Source organism: Oncorhynchus mykiss, chromosome 20 (genome assembly GCF_057628025.1).
Source record: "Oncorhynchus mykiss isolate SJ-2025 chromosome 20, ASM5762802v1, whole genome shotgun sequence".
Taxonomy (NCBI): domain Eukaryota; kingdom Metazoa; phylum Chordata; class Actinopteri; order Salmoniformes; family Salmonidae; genus Oncorhynchus; species Oncorhynchus mykiss.
This window is the reverse complement of record NC_143041.1, coordinates 37,818,833-37,844,889: the sequence shown is the minus strand read 5'-3', so window position 1 is coordinate 37,844,889 and position 26,057 is coordinate 37,818,833. Positions and strand designations below refer to the sequence as shown.

The 26,057-nt window shown below is 46.3% G+C and overlaps 1 protein-coding gene across 1 annotated transcript in view; it reads left to right on the top strand.

Moving 5' to 3' along the window:
* Positions 1-26,057, top strand: part of LOC110499533 (slit homolog 1 protein) — a 188,317-nt gene that overhangs the window by 13,757 nt on the left and 148,503 nt on the right. Inside the window, exons 2-4 of the mRNA XM_036956210.2 lie at positions 4,287-4,358; positions 10,014-10,085; positions 15,597-15,668. Coding sequence (XP_036812105.2) covers positions 4,287-4,358; positions 10,014-10,085; positions 15,597-15,668 — 216 coding nt within the window. The remainder of the gene's footprint in view (positions 1-4,286; positions 4,359-10,013; positions 10,086-15,596; positions 15,669-26,057) is intronic.

The following is a 26,057-nucleotide window of genomic DNA, read 5'->3' as shown; positions in this document are numbered from 1 at the left end:
ATATCTCTAAGATATACAGACAGTTCCTTGCAGAGGAAGTCACAATTATATCTCTAAGATATACAGTTCCCTGCAGAGGAAGTCACAATTATATCTCTAAGATATACAGACAGTTCCCTGCAGAGGAAGTCACAATTATATCTCTAAGATATACAGACAGTTCCCTGCAGAGGAAGTCACAATTATATCTCTAAGATATACAGACAGTTCCCTGCAGAGGAAGTCACAATTATATCTCTAAGACATATAGACAGTTCCTTGCAGAGGAAGTCACAATTATTCAAATCACATTGTCCGAGTCGAGTTCCAAGTTGAACCGGTCGAGTCTCGAGTCAAGTCCAAGCCTTGAATTCTAAGATCAAATTAAAAATGTTCAAGCCAATTCTCAAGTCTATACATGCAATGCCTTGTTCAGCTCCAAATCTTTGTCTATTTATTGAGGCTACCAGACAGCCCTTTTCATTTTTTTATAAAATACCATATATTTGGTAAAATACCATATATTAAAAACAAGATCTATCTCTCCCTACCTCTCTCTCTCCTTACCTCTCTCTCCCTCCCTACCGCTCTATCCCTCTTACCTATCTATCTCTCCCTACCTCTCTCTCCCACCCTACCTCTCTATCCCTCTTACCTCTCTCCCTCCCTACCTCTCTATCCCTCTTCCCTATCTATCTCTCCCTACCTCCATATCCCTCTTACCTATCTACCTCTTTATCCCTCTTACCTATATACCTCTTTATCCTTCTTACCTACTGTATCTACCTCAATATCCCTCTTACCTATCTACCTCTCTATCCCTCTTACCTATCAATCTCTCCCTACCTCTCTCTCCCTCCCTACCTCTCTATCCCTCCCCACCTCTCTATCCCTCCCTACCTCTCTCTCTCTCTCTCTCCTTACCTCTCTATCCCTCTTACCTATCAATCTCTCCCTATCTCTCTCTCTCCCTACCTCTCTCTCCCTCCCTACCTCTCTATCCCTCTTACCTATCTATCTCTCCCTACCTCTCTCTCCCTCCCTACCGCTCTATCCCTCTTACCTCTCTCTCCCTCCCTACCGCTCTATCCCTCTTACCTCTCTCTCCCTCCCTACCTCTCTATCCCTCTTACCTATCAATCTCTCCCTACCTCTCTCTCCCGCCCTACCTCTCTATCCCTCTTACCTCTCTCTCCCTCCCTACCGCTCTATCCCTCTTACCTATCTATCTCTCCCTACCTCTCTCTCTCCTTACCTCTCTCTCCCTCCCTACCGCTCTATCCCTCTTACCTATCTATCTCTCCCTACCTCTCTCTCCCTCCCTACCTCTCTATCCCTCTTACCTCTCTCTCCCTCCCTACCTCTCTATCCCTCTTCCCTATCAATCTCTCCCTACCTCCATATCCCTCTTACCTATCTACCTCTTTATCCCTCTTACCTATATACCTCTTTATCCTTCTTACCTACTGTATCTACCTTAATATCCCTCTTACCTATCTACCTCTTTATCCCTCTTACCTATCTACCTCTCTATCCCTCTTAACTATCTATCTCTCATCTTCACCTCCCTCATCTCTAACTCTTTCTCTACCTCCTCCTATCCCCCTCTCCACCTTCTATCCCCCTCTCCAGTTCCCTCATCTCTAACTCTCCACCTACCTCCTCCTATCCCCCTCTCAATCTCCCTCATCTCTAACTCTCCACCTACCTCCTCCTATACCCCTATCCACCTCCTTCTATCCCCCTCTCCACCTCCTTCTGTCCCCCTCTCCACCTCCTCCATCTCTAACTCCCTATTTCTTCATGTCCCCTCTCCACCTCCTCCATCTCTAACTCCCTATTTCTTCATGTCCCCTCTCCACCTCCCTCATCTCTAACTCTCCACCTATCTCCTTCTATCCCCTTCTCCAAATCCTTCTATGCCCCTCTCCACCTCCTTCTATGCCCCTCTCCACCTCTTCTATCCCCCTCTCCACCTCCTTCTATCCCCCTCTCCACCTCCTTCTATCCCCCTCTCCACCTCCTCCTATCTCCCACTCCACCTCCCTCATCTCTAACTCTCCACCTACCTCCTCCTATCCACCTCTCCACCTCCTCCTAACCCCCTCTCCACCTCCCTCATCTCTAACTCTCCACCTATCTCCTTCTATCCCCCTCTCCACCTCCTTCTATCCCCTCTCCACCTCCTTCTATCCCCCTCTCCACCTCCTCCTATCTCCCACTCCACCTCCCTCATCTCTAACTTTCCACCTATCTCCTTCTATCCCCCTCTCCACCTCCTATCCCCCTATCCACCTCCTTCTGTCCCCCTCTCCACCTCCTCCATCTCTAACTCCCTATTTCTTCATGTCCCCCTCTCCACCTCCTTCTATCCCCCTCTCCACCTCCTCCTATCTCTCTATCACGACCTCTTTACAGCTCTGTCTCCATCCTTTACTCTATCCCGAGTGATCGCCAGTTCACAGCAGGGGGAAGGGGAGAGATAGAGAGAGAGGCAAACAGACCCCACAGAGCCCCAGGACAGCAGCACAATTAGACCCAACCAAATCATGAGAAAACAAAAAGATAATTGACACATTGGAAAGAATTAACAAAAAAACTGAGCAAACTAGAATGCTATTTGGCCCTAAACAGAGAGTACACAGTGGCAGAATACCTGACCACTGTGACTGACCCAAAATGAAGGAAAGCTTTGACTATGTACAGACTCAGTGAGCATAGCCTTGCTATTGAGAAAGGCCGCCATAGGCAGACATGGCTCTCAAGAGAAGACAGGCTATGTGCACACTGCCCACAAAATGATGTGGAAACTGAGCTGCACTTCCTAACCTCCTGTCAAATGTATGACCATATTAGAGAGACATATTTCCCTCAGATTACACAGACCAACAAGGAATTCGAAAACAAATCCAATTTTGATAAACTCCCATATATACTGGGTGAAATTCCACAGTGTGCCATCACAGCAGCAAGATTTGTGACCTGTTGCAAGAATATGGCAACCAGTGAAGAACAAACACCATTGTAAATACAACCCATATTTATGTTTATTTATTTTCCCTTGTGTACTTTAAATATTTGCACATCATTACAACAATATATTTAGACTTAATATCACATTTGAAATGCCTCTATTCCCTTGGAACTTTTGTAAGCATAAGGTTTACTGTTATTTCTTTATTGTTTATTTCACCTTTGTTTATTATCTATTTCACTTGCTTTGGCAACGTTAACATATGTTTCCCATGCCAGTAAAGCCCTGCTAATTCAATTGAATTGTGAGCGAGAGAGAACGATGAAGAGAGACATGGATCCCATTTGAAATGAGCTGGTGATATTTGAGTGGGGTGCTCTGACAGAATTACAATAATTGGTGCTCTCACACCCCTGTCTCTCTACACAACTCCAATATTCTCTATAAAGGACACCTCTCGCTCTTTCTCTTTTTTTTTCTCTCTCTCTCTCTCTCCCCCTCTCTCTCTTTCTCTTTCTCCTCTCTTTCTCTTTCTCCTCTCTCTTCCTCCTCTCTCTTTCTCTTTCTCCCCCTCTCTCTCTTTCTCCCCCTCTCTCTCTTTCTCTTTCTCCCCCCTCTCTCTCTTTCTCCCCCCTCTCTCTCTATCTCTTTCTCCCCTCTCTATCTCTTTCTCCCCTCTCTATCTCTTTCTCCCCCCTCTCTCTCTCTCTCTCTCTCTCTCTCTCTCTCTCTTTCTCCCCCCTCTCTCTCTCTCTTTCTCCCCCCTCTCTCTCTCTCTTTCTCCCCCCTCTCTCTCTCTCTTTCTCCCCCCTCTCTCTCTCTCTTTCTCCACCCCTCTCTTTCTCCCCCCCTCTCTTTCTCCCCCCTCTCTCTTTCCCCCCTCTCTTTCTCCCCCTCTCTCTCTCTCTTTCCCCCCTCTCTCTCTTTCTTTCTCTCTTTCTCCCCCCTCTCTCTCTCTTTCTCCCCCCCCTCTCTCTCTCTCTCTTTCTCCCCCCACCCTCTCTCTCTCTTTCTCTCTCTTTCTCTCTCTCTTCCCCTCCAGCTACATGCCAATGTAAATTCAAGAGCAGTTTGAACAACATTATAGAACCACCAGTGTCAGTCTTCAACGCCTGGTATTTTCAACACACATTTGAATCTGTGTTGACACTGCCTGGAGCAAAGTGTGTGACTTTGTCAAGGAAGGTGTGTGTGTGTGTGTGTGTGTCCGTGCTTATTCATGTGTGTGTTGGCTTGAGACTCAGGTATCAATTGGCGCTCATTGCTATGTCATTGGCCTGAAAAGGCCCAGAGGGAGACACTGAATACATAATACATATATGTGTGTTTGCAGGGAACTGAATGGGAATAACCTCACACGCATCACCAAGACGGACTTCTCTGGACTCAAGTACCTCCGCGTGCTGTAAGTCATTTACACTGTGTTCATCATCTACTGTGCATGCACACACCTGCACACGTTTTCCCCGTTCATATTGTCTAAATGTAATACTGTTAATGATGCTGATGTGACAATGTTCATCTGTTCTGGAGACACTGTTTCTGTCGCTGTTAGTGGTACAGTGCCTTGCGAAAGTATTCGGCCCCCTTGAACTTTGCGACCTTTTGCCACATTTCAGGCTTCAAACATAAAGATATAAAACTTTTTTAACAAATCAAAAACTGAAAAATTGGACGTGCAAAATTATTCAGCCCCCTTAAGTTAATACTTTGTAGCGCTACCTTTTGCTGCGATTACAGCTGTAAGTCGCTTGGGGTATGTCTCTATCAGTTTTGCACATCGAGAGACTGAATTTTTTTCCCATTCCTCCTTGCAAAACAGCTCGAGCTCAGTGAGGTTGGATGGAGAGCATTTGTGAACAGCAGTTTTCAGTTCTTTCCACAGATTCTCGATTGGATTCAGGTCTGGACTTTGACTTGGCCATTCTAACACCTGGATATGTTTATTTTTGAACCATTCCATTGTAGATTTTGCTTTATGTTTTGGATCATTGTCTTGTTGGAAGACAAATCTCCGTCCCAGTCTCAGGTCTTTTGCAGACTCCATCAGGTTTTCTTCCAGAATGGTCCTGTATTTGGCTCCATCCATCTTCCCATCAATTTTAACCATCTTCCCTGTCCCTGCTGAAGAAAAGCAGGCCCTAACCATGATGCTGCCACCACCATGTTTGACAGTGGGGATGGTGTGTTCAGTGTGATGAGCTGTGTTGCTTTTACGCCAAACATAACGTTTTGCATTGTTGCCAAAAAGTTCCATTTTGGTTTCATCTGACCAGAGCACCTTCTTCCACATGTTTGGTGTGTCTCCCAGGTGGCTTGTGGCAAACTCTAAACGACACTTTTTATGGATATCTTTAAGAAATGGCTTTCTTCTTGCCACTCTTCCATAAAGGCCAGATTTGTGCAATATACGACTGATCGTTGCCCTATGGACAGAGTCTCCCACCTCAGCTGTAGATCTCTGCAGTTCATCCAGACTGATCATGGGCCTCTTGGCTGCATCTCTGATCAGTCTTCTCCTTGTATGAGCTGAAAGTTTAGAGGGACGGCCAGGTCTTGGTAGATTTGCAGTGGTCTGATACTCCTTCCATTTCAATATTATCGCTTGCACAGTGCTCCTTGGGATGTTTAAAGCTTGGGAAATCTTTTTGTATCCAAATCCGGCTTTAAACTTCTTCACAACAGTATCTCGGACCTGCCTGGTGTGTTCCTTGTTCTTCATGATGCTCTCTGCGCTTTTAACGGACCTCTGAGACTATCACAGTGCAGGTACATTTATACAGAGACTTGATTACACACAGGTGGATTGTATTTATCATCATTAGTCATTTAGGTCAACATTGGATCATTCAGAGATCCTCACTGAACTTCTGGAGAGAGTTTGCTGCACTGAAAGTAAAGGGGCTGAATAATTTTGCACGCCCAATTTTTCAGTTTTTGATTTGTTAAAAAAGTTTGAAATATCCAATAAATGTCGTTCCACTTCATGATTGTGTCCCACTTGTTGTTGATTCTTCACAAAAAAATACAGTTTTATATCTTTATGTTTGAAGCCTGAAATGTGGCAAAAGGTCGCAAAGTTCAAGGGGGCCGAATACTTTCTCAAGGCACTGTATGAGACATAATGAATGTCTCACAAAAACTGTCTATTACTGTCTATTATGGTGATATTGGAGTGGTTTTAGATATGATGAATGTTTCACAACAAATAACTCTACAGTCTGATACACGTCTTATAAACTCACTGATAGGCTCTATGCTGTCTCGGAGTGGCTCTCATACCATCAATTATCACACACACACACACACACACTTACCTTCCCCTTTAATATCCCCCTCTCCCAGTTATCTTCCCCTTTAATATCCCCCCTCTCCCACTTACCTCCCCTTTTAATATCCCCCTCTCCCAGTTACCTTCCCCTTTAATATCCCCCTCTCCCACTTACCTTCCCCTTTAATATCCCCCTCTCCCACTTACCTTCCCCTTTAATATCCCCCTCTCCCACTTACCTTCCCCTTTATTATCCCCCTCTCCCACTTACCTTCCCCTTTATTATTCCCCCCTCTCCCACTTACCTTCCCCTTTAATATCCCCCTCTCCCACTTACCTTCCCCTTTAATATCCCCCTCTCCCACTTACCTTCCCCTTTAATATCCCCCTCTCCCACTTACCTTCCCCTTTAATATCCCCCTCCCACTCTCTACTTCACAACCTGCCTCTCTCCCCCTATATACTAACCAAACCTCTATTTCCCTTTTCCACCTTCCCCTCCCCTCCCCTCCTCCCTGCCCATCCCCCTCCTTCCTCTCCCCTCTGTCCCTGTTAAATGCCTCCATGTCTCCAGCTTGTCACCAGCGAGATAGAAGGAAACAGCTCCTTACAGGGGATCTAATATTCAGACTATAGCTTTTCCCTGCATGGCTATAAACCTTTTGATTCCCATAGGGAACACACACACACACACACACGTCTATCTGTTGGGGTCATGGTGCGGTGAAACCCTCATATCTGCCCTCACTGACTCAGCAGACTAACAGTGGCGTGACCTTTGATCTTCACAACCCCCCATCGACCCCAGAGACGGTGTTTGTGACCCCAGGGGAAGGTCCTTACAGGAAGACTAATTTAACCTTACAGGAATAGACATTATCTGCTGGGGGACTGAGAAAACACCAAGACACACAATCAGAGAAACACAGCAGGAAAGAAAAGACAGAAACACGACAGACAGTCTGAGAAATCGAAGCATGCTGATTGGGCCTGTGGCTGTGATAAACTCTCATGAGGACTTCCTGTCTGGAGAGGAAATGGAGGTTCACTCTGTGATACAGGAGCAGAAATGTTTACAATCCATCAGATCTGTGAGGTTGTCTGGCACAATTGTACTAATGGGATAAGCACCATAAGTTCAAACTCTGCATACAAGGCCAAGCTAAATTGAGTTCTACTCAAGTATTTCAAATATTTGAAACAAGTATTCAACCATTGTCTGCCACAGGGGTTATTTGAGAGAGAGGTGGAGGGGGTTGGGAGGGGGTGGCAGAGAGAGGGAGGGGGTGGCAGAGAGAGGGAGGGGGTGGCAGAGAGAGGGAGGGGGTGGCAGAGAGGTGGAGGGGGTTGGGAGGGGGTGGCAGAGAGAGGGAGGGGGTGGCAGAGAGAGGGAGGGGGTTGGGAGGGGGTGGCAGAGAGAGGGGGGGGTGGCAGAGAGAGGGAGGGGGTTGGGAGGGGGTGGCAGAGAGGTGGAGGGGGTTGGGAGGGGGTGGCAGAGAGAGGGAGGGGGTTGGGAGGGGGTGGCAGAGAGGGAGGGGGTTGGGAGGGGGTGGCAGAGAGGTGGAGGGGGTTGGGAGGGGGTGGCAGAGAGGTGGAGGGGGTTGGGAGGGGGTGGCAGAGAGGTGGAGGGGGTTGGGAGGGGGTGGCAGAGAGGGAGGGGGTTGGGAGGGGGTGGCAGAGAGGTGGAGGGGGTTGGGAGGGGGTGGCAGAGAGAGGGAGGGGGATGGCAGAGAGAGGGAGGGGGAAAGGTATAAGGAAAGAGACAGCAAATTTAACATGAATTGAAAGGAGGAAAAATAGGGAGAGAGAGAGAGAAAAAGACAGACAAAAAAACCTGACCATAGTTTAACGTTATCTAGATAAGTGCTTTCTCCTCTTATTCACCCTCTATCTAAATTCATGAGGGAGAGAGTGAGTGGAGGTGAGCAGAACTTTTCTCCATATTTATGGAGTTGGAACAGGAAAAGCCATTTGCATTTATATTCGATTGGGAGGAAACAGACTGCTGAGTGGAGCCGCGAGGCCTCACAGAACACACACACACAGAACGGTACTCACAGACTGCTGAGTGGAGCCGCGAGGCCTCACAGAACACAGACAGAACGGTACTCACAAACTGCTGAGTGGAGCCGCGAGGCCTCACAGAACACACACACACAGAACGGTACTCACAGACTGCTGAGTGGAGCCGCGAGGCCTCACAGAACACACACACACACACAGAACGGTACTCACAGACTGCTGAGTGGAGCCACGAGGCCTCAAAGAACACACACAGAACAGTACTCACAGACTGCTGAGTGGAGCCGCGAGGCCTCACAGAACACAGACAGAACGGTACTCACAAACTGCTGAGTGGAGCCGCGAGGCCTCACAGAACACACACACAGAACGGTACTCACAGACTGCTGAGTGGAGCCGCGAGGCCTCACAGAACACACACAGAATGGTACTCACAGACTGCTGAGTGGAGCCGCGAGGCCTCATAGAACACACAGAACGGTACTCTGGATGAAGGAACGCTGGACGCTTGGACGCTGTTGGACGCTTAGACCTGGACGCTTATCTTTCCCTAAACTTTTATTGCAACACTTCCCAAACCATCCAGTGTGTTAGCTTTGGCAGTGTGTATTTGAAATCCAGTACGTTAGCTTTGACAGTGTGTATATGATATCCAGTGCGTTAGCTTTGGCAGTGTGTATGTGAAATCCAGTGCGTTAGCTTTGGCAGTGTGTATGTGAAATCCAGTGCGTTAGCTTTGGCAGTGTGTATGTGAAATCCAGTGTGTTAGCTTTGGCAGTGTGTATATGAAATCCAGTGCGTTAGCTTTGGCAGTGTGTATATGATATCCAGTGCGTTAGCTTTGGCAGTGTGTATGTGAAATCCAGTGTGTTAGCTTTGGCAGTGTGTATATGAAATCCAGTGCGTTAGCTTTGGCAGTGTGTATATGATATCCAGTGCGTTAGCTTTGGCAGTGTGTATGTGAAATCCAGTGCGTTAGCTTTGGCAGTGTGTATATGAAATCCAGTGCATTAGCTTTGGCAGTGTGTATGTGAAATCCAGTGCGTTAGCTTTGGCAGTGTGTATGTGAAATCCAGTGCGTTAGCTTTGGCAGTGTGTATGTGAAATCACTCCATAAGCATGTATGTTTGTAGCCTGCAGTGCTAACACCTGACCAGACAGCTCTTTGGACACACACACACACAGTGCTCTGACATCTCCATGGCCCCGAGGACAGCTCCACACTGGGTCTCATTTTCCCCCATTGTTCTTTGAACCACCCAGCCCAGGATCTCACTCCTGACTCCCCTTGGTCCTCCCTGCCTCACCCGTGCCTCTCTCACCCCTGCCCCTGCCTCCCCCTCCCCCTCTACATCAGACCACACTAGGCCTGAAGGCACATTGGCCTGCCTCACTAACCTACCTTCAGAAATTCTTTACTGGCTACAATCCCTGTGATGCCCACCGGGGCCAAGATTCCACATCAAGCCCAAGACCAGGGTTTTCCAAACTCAGTCCTGGGGCCCCCCCTGGGTGAACACTTTGTTTTTTGCCCTCGTGCTACACTACTTTGATTATGTGAATCCGCTGTGTAGTGTTAGAGCAAAAAACTGAACTTGCACTCGGAGAGGGGGGGGGGGGGGGGGGACTATTTCACAGGCTTTTCACATGCGCTAGCTTCAAACAATACATGTTGGTTTTATACACTACCATCTACTTTTAGAGAAATGCAGCACTATGTGATATAACCCCTAACACTTATCTCTCTCTCTTTCTCTCTCTCTGTAGGCAGCTGATGGAGAATCAGATTGGAGCGATAGAGCGTGGAGCGTTTGATGACATGAAGGAGCTGGAGAGGCTGTAAGTAGGTTTACAGCATGTGTCTGTGTGTTCAAATTTCGTCTCAAATAGGTTTAGGGTTTGGCCCTATTTTATCATCCCTGTCCATCGGGGGTGGCGGCCTGGGAGCAGGCAAGTTTTGCAGAGGTTTTACCATGGGTTTACCTAACCTATCCTTCTCCAGGAGGCTCAGCCACTGCCCTGGTCCATCAGTGGACCACAAGGTTTTACCATGGGTTTACCTAACCCATCCTTCTCCAGGAGGCTCAGCCACAGCCCTGGTCCATCACTGAAACATGAGGCTTTACCATGGGTTTACCTAACCCATCCTTCTCCAGGAGGCTCAGCCACAGCCCTGGTCCATCACTGAAACATAAGGCTTTACCATGGGTTTACCTAACCCATCCTTCTCCAGGAGGCTCAGCCACAGCCCTGGTCCATCACTGGAACATGAGTCTTTACCAGACAGTCTGTTGAACAGCTTGTAAACAGCAGGGTAACACAATACACGGACAAACACGCTCACCACACCACGGGTGACACGCTCACCACACCACGGGTGAACACGTAAAACCGCCATACAGTATGTGGTGTAAGCCACAGTACGTAACGGAGCAGTACACACACACACACATGATGGTTGAAGTGCAAACATGGCCGCCACATGGCCCCACCCAGTGTGTTTGAGGACTACATCAGACACACTCTTCAGTTGGTCACTGAACCTGTGGTGAGGCTTAAGTGTACAGAGATTTGATCAATCAAATGTATTTATATAGCCCTTCGTACATCAGCTGATATCTCAAAGTGCTGTACAGAAACTCAGCCGAAAACCCCAAACAGCAAGCAATGCAGGTGTAGAAGCACGGTGGCTAGGAAAAACTCCCTAGACAGGCCAAAACCTAGGAAGAAACCTAGAGAGGTTTGAGATTATAACAGAACATGGCCAAGATGTTCAAATGTTCATAAATCACAAGCATGGTCAAATAATAATAATCACAGTAGTTGTCGAGGGTGCAGCAAGTCAGCACCTCAGGAGTAAATGTCAGTTGTCTTTTCATAACCGATCATTAAGAGTATCTCTACCACTCCTGCTGTTTCTAGAGAGTTGAAAACAGCATGTTTGGGACAGGTAGCACGTCCGGTGAACAGGTCAGGATTCCATAGCCGTAGGCAGAACAGTTGAAACTGGAGCAGCAGCACGGCCAGGTGGACTGGGGACAGCAAGGAGTCATCATGCAGGTAGTCCTGAGGCATGGTCCTAGGTCCTCCGAGAGAGAGAGAAAGAAAGAGAGAAAGGGAGAATTAGAGAGAGCATACTTAAATTCACACAGGACACCGGATAAGACAGGAGAAGTACTCCAGATATAACAGACTGACCATAGCCCCCCGACACATAAACTACTGCAGCATAAATACTGGAGGCTGAGACAGAAAGGGTCAGGAGACACTGTGGCCCCATTCAATGATACCCCCGGAAAGGGCCAAACAGTAGAGGCTATTTACGGCAGTGAGGCTGTATACGGTAGAGAGGCTATATACGGTAGAGAGGCTATATACGGTAGAGAGGCTATATACAGTAGAGAGGCTATATACGGTAGAGAGGCTATATACGGTAGAGAGGCTATATACGGTAGAGAGGCTATATACAGTAGAGAGGCTATATACGGCAGCGAGGCTATATACGGTAGAGAGGCAATATACAGTAGAGAGGCTATATACGGCAGAGAGGCTATATACGGCAGAGAGGCTATATACGGCAGCGAGGCTATATACGGCAGCGAGGTTATATACGGCAGAGAGGCTATAGACAATAGAGAGGCTATATACAGTAGAGAGGCTTTATACAGTAGAGAGGCTATATACAGTAGAGAGGCTATATACGGCAGCGAGGCTATATACGGCAGCGAGGCTATATACGGTAGTGAGGATATATACAGCAGTGAGGCTATAACTGTAGCGAGCCTATATGCAGGCACCGGTTAGTCGGGCTGATTGAGGTGGTATGTACATGTGGGTATGGTTAAAGTGACAATGCATATACGATAAACAGAGAGTAGCAGTAGCATAAAAGAGGGGTTGGCGGGTGGCGGGTGGCGGGACACAATGCTGATTGTCCGGGTAGCCAATGTGCGGGGGCCCTGGTTAGTCGGGCTAATTGAGGTAGTATGTACATGAATGTATAGTTAAAGTGACTTTGCACTGATGTTGGCCGAATTGGTCTGGCTCGCAGTTGGTGTTCCAATTCATCCCAAAGGTGTTTGATGGGGTTAAGGTCAGGGCCCCCTGCAGGCCAGTCAAGTTCTTCCAAATCGATCTCGACAAACTATTTCTGTATGGACCTCATGTTGTGAACATGGGCATTGTCATGCTGAAACAGGAAAGGGACTTCCCCAAACTGTTGCCACAAAGTTGGAAGCACAGAATCGTCTAGAATGTCATTGTATGCTGGAACTTAAGGGGCTAGCCTGAACCATGAAACACAGCCCCAGACCATTATTCCTCCTCCACCAAACTTACAATTGGCACTATGTATTCGGGCACGTAGCATTCTCCAGCCATCTTCCAAAGCTAGATTTGTCCGTCAGACTGCCAGATGGTGAAGCGTGATTCATCACTCCAGAGAACGCGTTTCCACTGCTCCAGAGTCCAACGGTGGAGAGCTTTACACCACTCCAGTCGACACTTGGTATTGTGCATGGTGATCTTAGGCTTGTGTGCGGCTGCTCGGCCATGGAAATCCATTTCATGAAGCAGAGACGGCTTGGTATTCGGTAGTGAGTGTTGCTGAGGACAGATGATTTTTACGCGATATGCGCTTCAGCACTCGGCTGTCCCATTCTGTGAGCTTGTGTGGCCTAGCACTTCACAGCTGAGCCATTGTTGCTCCTAGACATTCCACTTCACAATAACAGCACTTACAGATGTCTAGGCAGCTCTAGCAGGGTAGAAATTTGACGAACTGACTTGTTGGAAAGGTGGCATCCTATGATGGTGCCATGTTGAAAGTCACTGAGCTCTTCCGTTTGGCCATTCTACTGCCAATGTCTGTCTATGAAGATTGCATGGCGGTTAGCTCGATTTCATACACCTGTAAGCAACGGGTGTGACTGAAATAGCCGAATCCACAGATTTGAAGGGGTGTCGACATACCGTTGACCACGTAGTGTCATCTCGAAGTGAATGGGTCTAACAACTATATCAGTGCACAACATTTACCTTCCTTTGAACATAGTATAAAGCTACTAACTTATTAGCAGGTCCACCTCTGGACATAATATTAAAGTAGGTTATCTTAAGGTGTCCAGTTAAGTATGAACGGAGCCGCTAGAAACCCAGTCAAGTCTTTTATAATTCTCCATCTCCAACCCAGTCTGTGTATCTGTCTATGACTCTGGGTCCACACAACGGTCTATGCTATATTACAGGCACGACCCGACCTGTCTCTATTCTCCCATTCAGTCCCATTCACCTCCAATAACTCCCATGTGTTTCCAGTGGAGCATTGAGACGGAATAAAGCTGTGTTTTTAAATGGCAATTAGCATCAGTCTGTTCCTGATTTTGCTAATGGTTGTATTTGCATAAAGCCTTCCAGCCGTCCTTCATTATCCCTGGGAGGAGAAGGCAGTGCCAAGCTGCCTGGAGGCTTCAGCTCTTCTGCCTCTGCAAATGTTCTTTAGTAACCATTGTTTTCTTAGTCCCCTGCAGATGCAAGCTGGATGTGTTCACATAACTGATACGTCTATAGGGGACTGTTGAAATGAAGTGTCAAAATATCCTCTTATGGTTGTGAACTGAAATACAATCTACTTATAAACAATAACGTGTTGCTATGTGTAATGTATTGCTATATGCAGTGTTGGTGTGCAATTTGCAGAAATAATATACCATTCATCATTGAGTTGTGCCCCACAGTGCAGAGCTGATTTCCAGTGCATACTGGACCGGTACAAAAAGTGAGCTATAAAAGTATTGGGACAGTGACACATTTTGTTGTTTTGGATCTGGACTGCGGCACTTTGGATTGGAAATGATACACTGACTATGAGGTTAAAGTTCATACTGTATTTTCATCCATATCGGGTGAATAGACGCACAGATATCATACGCCCCAAAAAATGCTAGCCTCTCCTGTTCTTGTAATGGTGAGAGATTCGCATGTCTTGGAGGTACGATATAAAATGCTAACCCCTCCTGTTATTGTAATGGTGAGAGGTTAGCATGTCTTGGAGGTATGATATAAAATGCTAACCCCTCCTGTTATTGTAATGGAGAGAGGTTAGCATGTCTTGGAGGTATGATATAAAATGCTAACCCCTCCTGTTATTGTAATGGAGAGAGGTTAGCATGTCTTGGAGGTATGATATAAAATGCTAACCCCTCCTGTTATTGTAATGGTGAGAGGTTAGCATGTCTTGGAGGTATGATATAAAATGCTAACCTCTCCTGTTCTTGTAATGGTGAGAGATTCGCATGTCTTGGAGGTATGATATAAAATGCTAACCCCTCCTGTTATTGTAATGGTGAGAGGTTAGCATGTCTTGGAGGTATGATATAAAATGCTAACCCCTCCTGTTATTGTAATGGAGAGAGGTTAGCATGTCTTGGAGGTATGATATAAAATGCTAACCCCTCCTGTTATTGTAATGGAGAGAGGTTAGCATGTCTTGGAGGTATGATATAAAATGCTAACCCCTCCTGTTATTGTAATGGAGAGAGGTTAGCATGTCTTGGAGGTATGATATAAAATGCTAACCCCTCCTGTTATTGTAATGGTGAGAGGTTAGCATGTCTTGGAGGTATGATATAACATGCTAACCTCTCCTGTTCTTGTAATGGTGAGAGGTTAGCATGTCTTGGAGGTATGATATAAAATGCTAACCTCTCCTGTTCTTGTAATGATGAGAGGTTAGCATGTCTTGGAGATATGATATAAAATGCTAACCTCTCCTGTTATTATAATGGAGAGAGGTTCGCATGTCTTGGGGGCGATGAGTTTTGTGTGTTAACTTTCTTACTCATCATTATTCACAATTCATTTAGGGTTATCCATAATCATGGTAGCATCAACATTCATGTAGAAGTGTTCAGAAATATATTGAATTCTTATTAACAATAAAAGTGACTCCAAAATGACACAGCACATTATTTACCATTCATTTCCATTGGACACAAAATAATCTGAAACACAACCAAAATAAACAGCAAATGCATTCAACAAGTTTGTAGAGTCACAAGCTTGATGTAGTTATTGAGTGCTATATATATGGGACCAAATACTTACGTTTTTACCAATTTAATACACATATAAGTGAATTTGTCTCAATACTTTTGGTCCCCTAAAATGGGGGATGGGACTGTGCACAATATGGATGAAAATACCCTCAAATTAAAGCTGACAGTCTGCATTGTATCATGTCAAATCCAAAGTGCTGGAGTACAGAGCCAAAACAACAATACATTTGTCACTGTCCCAATACTTTCAGAGTTCACTGTATCTGCTGCACTAATAATGTATTCTCTGTGGCAGGCGCCTGAATAGAAACCAACTGCAGAACCTTCCAGAACTGCTGTTTCAGAAGAACCCTGCACTGTCACGTCTGTGAGTACAACACACTCTTATGTCTACTATCTTACACAGTCTCTTCGGTACGGACTCTCTGTCTCACTCCTGTGAGTACACACACTTTATCCATCTTACTCCTTGTATGTGAGTACCCACATGCCTTCTCTGTCTCACTCCTGTGAGTACACACACTTTCCCCATCTTACTCCTTGTATGTGAGTACCCACATGCCTTCTCTCGCTCACCCTTTACCGGCTTCCTGCCATGGAAGTGTGTGGGTGTGCTTATGAACACTGGATGAGTAGAACTCGGAGTGCGTTGTCTGTATTGTTGAAAAGTCATCTGCAGAGTACGCTTGATGACTAATGCTCATATGACTATGTGTGTGTGTGTGAGGATAATTGAATAATGGAGCATTTGAGTGTGTTGGGTAGCAGGGATAGTTTGTTTGATGTTGTTGAGTGTGTTGGGTAGCAGGGACAGTTTGATGTTGTTGAGTGTGTTGGGTAGCAGGGACAGTTTGTTGTTGTTGAGTGTGTTGGGTAGCAGGGACAGTTTGTTGTTGTTGTTGAGTGTGTTGGGTAGCAGGGACAGTTTGATGTTGTTGAGTGTGTTGGGTAGCAGGGACAGTTTGATGTTGTTGAGTGTGTTGGGTAGCAGGGACAGTTTGTTGTTGTTGAGTGTGTTGGGTAGCAGGGACAGTTTGATGTTGTTGAGTGTGTTGGGTAGCAGGGACAGTTTGATGTTGTTGAGTGTGTTGGGTAGCAGGGACAGTTTGTTGTTGTTGTTGTGTGTGTTGGGTAGCAGGGACAGTTTGATGTTGTTGAGTGTGTTGGGTAGCAGGGACAGTTTGATGTTGTTGAGTGTGTTGGGTAGCAGGGACAGTTTGTTGTTGTTGTTGGGTGTGTTGGGTAGCAGGGACAGTTTGTTGTTGTTGTTGAGTGTGTTGGGTAGCAGGGACAGTTTGTTGTTGTTGTTGGGTGTGTTGGGTAGCAGGGACAGTTTGTTTTTGTTGAGTGTGTTGGGTAGCAGGGACAGTTTGATGTTGTTGAGTGTGTTGGGTAGCAGGGACAGTTTGTTGTTGTTGTTGAGTGTGTTGGGTAGCAGGGACAGTTTGATGTTGTTGAGTGTGTTGGGTAGCAGGGACAGTTTGTTGTTGTTGAGTGTGTTGGGTAGCAGGGACAGTTTGTTGTTGTTGAGTGTGTTGGGTAGCAGGGACAGTTTGTTGTTGTTGGGTAGCAGGGACAGTTTGATGTTGTTGAGTGTGTTGGGTAGCAGGGACAGTTTGTTGTTGTTGAGTGTGTTGGGTAGCAGGGACAGTTTGTTGTTGTTGTTGAGTGTGTTGGGCAGCAGGGACAGTTTGATGTTGTTGGGCAGCAGGGACAGTTTGATGTTGTTGTGTGTGTTGGGTAGCAGGGACAGTTTGATGTTGTTGAGTGTGTTGGGCAGCAGGGACAGTTTGATGTTGTTGTGTAGCAGGGACAGTTTGATGTTGTTGGAGAGGAATCCAAACTGCTACTAGAGGAGTCATTATTGCTGGTCGTCTGGGTACGAATTGCTAGTTTAGTGTTTGGTTATGGATCCCAGTGGTTTATTCTCTCTCTACCATACACACACACACACACACACACATACAGTACACACACACACACACACACACACACACACACACACACACACACACACACACACACACACACACACACACACACACACACACACCACACACATACAGTACACACTCCCGTGGCATGACCATTCCAAAGTAAGGCTAAACTTGAATGGGTGTTCTGTTCCATTTTCAAAGGAAAATGAGTGTCCCTGGTCGATCGCTCCGGCACCAATCATTCCACTTCAGATTACCTGCTGCTGCATATGGGAATAATGAAACATTGGGACATGGAAAAATAATCTCCCTCTGCACTTCTCCTGTCCCTATTCCCAGTCCCATTCCTAGTCCCATTCCTAGTCCCAGTCCCATTCCTAGTCCCATTCCCAGTCCTAGTCCTAGTCCTAGTCTCATTCCTAGTCCCAGTACCAGTCCTAGTCCCAGTCCCATTCCTAGTCCCATTCCTAGTCCCAGTCCCATTCCTAGTCCCATTCCCAGTCCCATTCCTAGTCCCAGTCCCATTCCCAGTCCCATTCCTAGTCCCAGTCCCATTCCTAGTCCCAGTCCCAGTCCCATTCCTAGTCCCAGTCCCAGTCCCAGTCCCATTCCTAGTCCCAGTCCCATTCCTAGTCCCAGTCCCATTCCTAGTCCCAGTCCCATTCCTAGTCCCAGTCCCAATCCTAGTCAGTCCCATTCCTAGTCCCAGTCCCATTCCTAGTCCCAGTCCCAATCCTAGTCAGTCCCATTCCTAGTCCCAGTCCCAATCCTAGTCCCAGTCCCATTCTCAGTCCATATCCTTTTCTAATCTTACCCGTCCCTTTCCACTTCCAATAGAGTCTAGTCCACTCCTGTTAAATGTATATAGTCTTAGGACTGTCATCACCACTGTACACTACACACGCATGAAGAAAATTAATGAAAGAAGGGAGAACCTTGAGCCATTGATGATCAACCAGACCAGACTCTGCCAGACAGCAGCTAAATGACTGGATTAGCAGATCTCTCTGCTTCCACTTCCACTGCTCTTTATTTCCCTTACTAGCTGGCTTCTTTCATAACACATTCTGGAGAATTAGATCCTTGAGAATGTTAAACATGTGTTGACACCATTCACTGTGTGCCAGCGCTGTGCATGTCTGTGTTTTCTTCATTTTTCTGATTCTTTCCTTATTCCACTAAGTTGACAAGGACCGGGGCCGGGGCCCAGACTGACGTAGTAAGGCTATAGCCAGTAGAGAGTCACCACACGGGGTCGGGGCCCAGACTGACGTAGTAAGGCTATAGACAGTAGAGAGTCACCACACGGGGTCGATGCCCAGACTGACGTGGTCAGGCTATAGCCAGTAGAGAGTCACCACACGGGGTCGGGGCCCAGACTGACGTAGTAAGGCTATAGACAGTAGAGAGTCACCACACGGGGTCGATGCCCAGACTGACGTGGTCAGGCTATAGCCAGTAGAGAGTCACCACACGGGGTCGGGGCCCAGACTGACGTAGTCAGGCTATATTCAGTAGAGAGTCACCACACAGGGTCGGGGCCCAGACTGACGTAGTAAGGCTATAGCCAGTAGAGAGTCACCACACGGGGTCGGGGCCCAGACTGACGTAGTAAGGCAATAGCCAGTAGAGAGTCACCACACGGGGTCGGGGCCCAGACTGACGTAGTCAGGCTATAGCCAGTAGAGAGTCACCACACAGGGTCGGGGCCCAGACTAGCGTAGTAAGGCTATAGCCAGTAGAGAGTCACCACACGGGGTCGGGGCCCAGACTGACGTAGTCAGGCTATTACCAGTAGAGAGTCACCACACGGGGTCGGGGCCCAGACTGACGTAGTAAGGCTATAGCCAGTAGAGATTCACCACACGGGGTCGGGGCCCAGACTGACGTGGTCAGGCTATAGCCAGTAGAGAGTCACCACACGGGGTCGGGGCCCAGACTGACGTAGTAAGGCTATAGCCAGTAGAGAGTCACCACACGGGGTCGGGGCCCAGACTGACGTAGTAAGGCTATAGCCAGTAGAGAGTCACCACACGGGGTCGATGCCCAGACTGACGTGGTCAGGCTATAGCCAGTAGAGAGTCACCACACGGGGTCGGGGCCCAGACTGACGTAGTCAGGCTATTACCAGTAGAGAGTCACCACACGGGGTCGGGGCCCAGACTGACGTAGTAAGGCTATAGCCAGTAGAGAGTCACCACACGGGGTCGGGGCCAGACTGACGTACAGTAGTCAGGCTATAGCCAGTAGAGAGTCACCACACGGGGTCGGGGCCCAGACTGACGTAGTAAGGCTATAGCCAGTAGAGAGTCACCACACGGGGTCGGGGCCCAGACTGACGTAGTCAGGCTATAGCCAGTAGAGAGTCACCACACAGGGTCGGGGCCCAGACTGACGTAGTAAGGCTATAGCCAGTAGAGAGATCTTCGAGTGCTTTAAAAAACATTTTCACTCCCACAGGAAGACTGACGGTGTGTTTCTGTGTCTGTCTCTACACATGCTCTAAGTGTTCACAGGGGCTTGTTAGGGTCTGCCTCTTAACAAGAGGGTTAATGGGAAAGTCTCCTGCCCTCAGGTGGAACTCTAATCCCAGATGTTAGCTAGCTTCCCTTCTCACTCTATAGCTCTAGCTCTCTCTCTCTCTAGCTCTCTCTCTCTCGCTCTCCCTCCCTCGCTCTCCCTCCTCTCTCTCTCTCTAGCTCTCTCTCTCTCTCTCTCTCTCTCTTTCTCTCTCTCTCTCTCTCTCTCTTGCTCTCTTGCTCTCGCTCCTCTCTATCTCGCCATCTCTCTAGTCATTAATCCAGTCCTCTCATTACTTGTTTACAGGACAATACGGGTTTGTAAGGTGAGTACCCAGCACATTTAGCTCTAGTAGTTTGAGCTAAAAAGTGAAGTTTGGAAGAGAAAGGTTGTTGTTACTGTCAAAATAAATTAGGGGATGAGGAGGAGGAAGCAAGGGTGGCTGTGGTTCCCTTTACCTACAACATTGGTAGGCTAGGTGTGTGTGTGCATGTGTGAGTGGGGGGGGGGGGGGGTGTAAGAGGAGAGGAGGGGAAGGGTGCAGTCCCCCTACACTGTGGGGGGTAAAGATTGGTAGAGAAGATGAGTGTGTGAGAGATTTTTCTGGGGCGTGTAAAGGGGTGTGGTTTGTTGCTTGTTTCCGTGCTGATGCTTGACAACATGATTGGTCTGATACACAAACCCTAACAGAGACACACAGAATAATACTGCATGTAATTACACACACAGACACTAATTATACCTCAGCTTGCTAATATTGTGAAAGCAGGCATTCACTTGAGATAACGTTCTTTCTAAGGTTCATTTAGAGAAAAAGGGCCTTAGCTACAGTGCCTTGCGAAAGTATTCGGCCCCCTTGAACTTTGCGACCTTTTGCCACATTTCAGGCTTCAAACATAAAGATATAAACTGTATTTTTTTGTAAAGAATCAACAACAAGTGGGACACAATCATGAAGTGGAACGACATTTATTGGATATTTCAAACTTTTTTAACAAATCAAAAACTGAAAAATTGGGCGTGCAAAGTTATTCAGCCCCCTTAAGTTAATACTTTGTAGCGCCACCTTTTGCTGCGATTACAGCTGTAAGTCGCTTGGGGTATGTCTCTATCTGTTTTGCACATCGAGAGACTGAAATTTTTTCCCATTCCTCCTTGCAAAACAGCTCGAGCTCAGTGAGGTTGGATGGAGAGCATTTGTGAACAGCAGTTTTCAGTTCTTTCCACAGATTCCCGATTGGATTCAGGTCTGGACTTTGACTTGGCCATACTAACACCTGGATATGTTTATTTTTGAACCATTCCATTGTAGATTTTGCTTTATGTTTTGGATTATTGTCTTGTTGGAAGACAAATCTCCATCCCAGTCTCAGGTCTTTTGCAGACTCCATCAGGTTTTCTTCCAGAATGGTCCTGTACTTTGAATTCCTTGTGGGTCTGTGTAATCTGAGGGAAATATGTCTCTCTAATATGGTCATACATTTTGTGGATCTGTGTAATCTGAGGGAAATATGTCTCTCTAATATGGTCATACATTTTGTGGATCTGTGTAATCTGAGGGAAATATGTCTCTCTAATACGGTACATTTATATTTGACAGGAGGTTTGGAAGTACAGCTCAGTTTCCACCTCATTTTGTGGGCAGTGAGCACATAGCCTGTCTTCTCTTGAGAGCCATGTCTGCCTACGGCGGCCTCTCTCAATAGCAAGGCTATGCTCATTGAGTCTGTACACAGTCAAAGCTTTCCTTAAGTTTGGGTCAGTCACAGTGGTCAGGTATTCTGCCACTGTGTACTCTGTTTAGGGCCAGATAACATTCTAGTTTGCTCTGTCTTTTTTGTTAATTCTTTCCAATGTGTCAATTATCTTTTTGTTTTCTCATGATTTGGTTGGGACTAATTGTATTGCTGTCCTGTTGCTCTGTGGGGTGTGTTTGTGTTTGTGAACAGAGCCCCAGGACCAGCTTGCTTAAGGGACTCGTCTCCAGGTTCATCTCTCTGTAGGTGATGGCTTTGTTATGGAAGGTTTGGGAATCGCTTCCTTTTAGGTGGGTGTTGAATTTAACAGCTCTTTTCTGGATTTTGATAATTAGTGGGTATCGGCCTAATTCTGCTCTGCATGCATTATTTGGTGTTTTACGTTGTACACGGAGGATATTGTTGGTTGGTGAGCGGACCCCAGACCTCACAACCATAAAGGACAATGGGTTCTATAACTGATTCAAGTATTTTTAGCCAGATCCTAATTGGTATGATGAATTTTATGTTCCTTTTGATGGCATAGAAGGCCCTTCTTGCCTTGTCTCTCAGATCGTTCACAGCTTTGTGGAAGATACCTGTGGCGCTGATGTTTAGGTCGAGGTCTGTATAGTTTTTTTGTGAGCTCTAGGGTAACGGCGTCTAGATGGAATTTGTATTTGTGGTCCTGGCGACTGGACCTTTTTTGGAACAACATTATTTTGGTCTTACTGAGATTTACTGTCAGGGCCCAGGTCTGTCAGGGCCCAGGTCTGTCAGGGCCCAGGTCTGATAGAATCTGTGCAGGAGATCTAGGTGCTGCTGCAGACCCTCCTTGGTTGGTGACAGAAGCACCAGATCATCAGAAAACAGTAGACACTTGACTTCAGATAGAGTAGAGTAGAGTGAGGCCTTGTCTCTCTCTCTCTCTCTCTCTCTCACACACACTTGTTTTATTTTATGACTTTATTATTTCATTCTTCAAGTCATCATCTCATGTCTATAGAGCTGCTGTCTATGCTGTCTGACAAAATCACCATTTTAGTAGTTCTTCAAAGTAAATAAGGCTTTTATGACTGCTGAATACCAACTGTCAGTCCCTTAGATCATACCTCCTGAAGCAATGTTTCTCTATCGCTCTTAATTCCACATTGGCATTATAGGTATTGTGTGTAGGCCAGACACACAGAATCTAAATGTAATCCATTTTAAATTCAGGCTGTAACACAACAAGATGTGGAAAAATGTAAGGGGTGTGAATACTTGCTGAATGCACAACATAATGTATTGTATCTGTGCCATAGGATTGTGGGTAATTATGGGTTCCTTGTTTTCAGGTTGTGTTGTTTCTCCTTCCTGTGTGCGTTTTGGTGTTGAGGTTGTTGTTTGTGTTCTTCGGCTCTTGGCTGCTCTGTTTGTCATATTTTAACTCAGTTATCATGAGTGTTCAGTGTTGTCTGTTAGATGGGGTCGGACATGGAATTAGAATACTAGAATGGACATGAACGTTGTTATGATGGGATAAAGGTCAGCCATTTTGGTCAGGGTGTTGGTCAACTGTGGTTTGCCAGTGCTGTGATAAGATATTGTGTAAATGTATGAATTTGAAGAATTTACCTCCACTGTTTGTTAGTTAGCCAGACCGTTTTTAGTGGAATGATTCCAAGTTTTCAAATTAACTGACAATATGCCAACATTTTATTCAAACAATGCAGTGAATGCACAGCCATACACTGGCTGAAATCAGTTGATGACAGGACTTACACAAGTTGTAAATGCAACAAGTAGACTTCTGATGTTGTATCGTATAAAAAAAGAACACTCACAGCTTTTCAAAGAAGAACATATATTTAAGAAGCTATTTATACAGAAAATGTGTATAAAACCTATATAAACTGTATTTATAAATTATATGAAGATATTTAGGGTTGACAATAATTCTACTAAACAATTTCTTATACATCACATGCCTTACCAAACCGTGTGTGTGTGTGTGTGTGTGTGTGTGTTGAGTGAGTGAGTGAGTGAGATGTTTGTACTAACGATTCTGTGTTCATGAATAATTCAACAGATGGATGGAGGGTTGTTAGATATTAACTTTACATCGCTTAGACATCAGTCCCCTGTGTGTGTGTCCTGTGATGTGCAGAGCTCCTGATAACTGCAGTCCTGATGTTCCAGATACACACCAGGGGAAACCTAACTTCATTAATTTGGTCCCAGTGTGTGTGTGTGTGTGTACAGACGGACTGGTCTGGTTACTATGAATTGATACAGCATGAATAAGACATAACAGTGAGGGGGATATGTGTGTGTGGCCGTGTAACGCGTGTGTGTGTGTGTGTGTGTGTGTGTGTGTGTGTGTGTGTGTGTGTGTGTGTGTGTGTGTGTGTCTCAAGGGGTTTGGTGAAAATGACATACAAGAGACAGACAGACAGACAGCCACACACACACACACACACACAAACACACACACACACACAGCTTTTTTCTGCATTCACTGGTCTGGTGAGATGCTATAGTTCGAGCCAGTAATAACAGCACGTATACTGGCAGCCCTGTGTGTGAGTCTGGAACAGCATACAGAGGAAGGATACAGAGATGTTATAGTGACAGCCCTGTGTGTGTGTCTGGAACAGCATATAGAGGAAGGATACAGAGATGTTATAGTGACAGCCCTGTGTGTCTGGAACAGCATATAGAGGAAGGATACAGAGATGTTATACTGGCAGCCCTGTGTGTGTGTCTGGAACAGCACACAGAGGAAGGATACAGAGATGTTATAGTGACAGCCCTGTGTGTGTGTCTGGAACAGCATATAGAGGAAGGATACAGAGATGTTATAGTGACAGCCCTGTGTGTGTGTCTGGAACAGCATATAGAGGAAGGATACAGAGATGTTATTGTGGCAGCCCTTTGAGTGAGATGTCAGGTCTTTCTAAAAAAGGAAAATCCATCATTTGAACTTTGAACTTTTCTTTGAGTAGCTCATCAGTCTCTCTCTTTCGGTGAACATGACATAGTAGTGTACATGACATAGTAGTGTACATGACATAGTAGTGCACATAACAATGCAGGGCACATGGCAGTATCATCACATTTTCAGAGTCTTGGCTAGATCAGCCATATCTGCTCTTTGTCATCTTCAGATACCTATACTGTGTTTCATGTGATAGACCTTTGCAGGGCATCCACAGTACGCTAGGGTAACCCCTGGTGGTAACAGCAAGGCGACGTGTGTGTGTGTGTGTGTGTGTGTGTGTGTGTGTGTGTGTGTTGCCCAGTTCTGGGTCTCCGGGTGTCACTAGGCACCACGCCACGGAGCTCTGGCCTTGACACCTCTCCCTGGGGCGATGGCACCAAACATCCCCTCTCCCTTCCTGGGTAGCCTACAGGAAGCTGCTGCTCCAGCCTGCAATCTCCGGCTCTGCTACTGCCTGTTAGGGTAAACAAACAAACTGCAGGGCAAATCATACACACACACACACACACTCTCTCACACACACATCTGTTCATAAACGCACAGAGACCCACATGCACACACTTCTGTCTTTTTAGCAACTGGGGTTCCCAACCAATCCAGCGAGGCAAAGACAGAGGGAGGGATGGAGAGGGGAGGAAGGAGCTGGTAAAACACAATAAAAGGAGCTGTGTAGATTGATGTGAGGTTTTAGATTGGCTTCAGGCTAAACCAAGCGGTTGAAAGTTGTTCAAATTGAAACTGCTGTTTAGTGATCTGAGTCACGTAGAAAGTGTCTAATTTTAACATAGTTAGGCAGCAGTTTGGTATGAATGGTGTGTCAGGTAAAGTTTAGTACAGGGATCATCAACTATAGATTCTGTCTTGAGTGGACGGTCAGGGGGCCTGAACATAATTATACATCATTTGTAGACTGCAAATTGACAGCAAGAAGCCCATACAGATATAATATCTGACTAGAACATAATCATTTCAAGCCTTGCTTACATGTGTATATGATCACAGTATCTCTGTATTACGTGTGGGAATACGATGGAACAGATTTCCAAAATGGAAGTAAAATGTTTAAATAAGAGTTTTTACGGTCTTCTTTGTCCAACATAAACAATACAATACAAAATGAAATCACCCTTCAGGCCAAATTCGGGCCGTGGGCCACCAGTTTGGGAACCCTGGTTTAGCAGATAGCTTCGTAGTTCAGTTATGGTGTGTGTGTGGTGCGGGCATGTGTGTGTGTGTAATTACAGGTTTAAGGCAAATCCATTTTTCCTCTGTAGAATTCCTTCCTCTCCCCCCGGCTGTGTGTGTGTGTGTGTGTGTGTGTGGTTTTGTTTGCAGATCCATTCTTAGAACACCTCCAGGCTTCTCTTTGTTCTCTACATTCCAGAGGAGTTAAATAGGGATGACTCTGGTCTCTCCTTATAGCCTCCAGAACAGCTCTGCGTGGATGGGTGGATGACTGAGATGTGGGAGGTCACGGATGGGATTTACACCAGTGAGTCATGGAGTAGAGATGTTTTACCCCTAACCTCACATCTAGGTTCAGCTTGTTCTACCTCTGCCCCAACTGTCTCTCTGTCTTG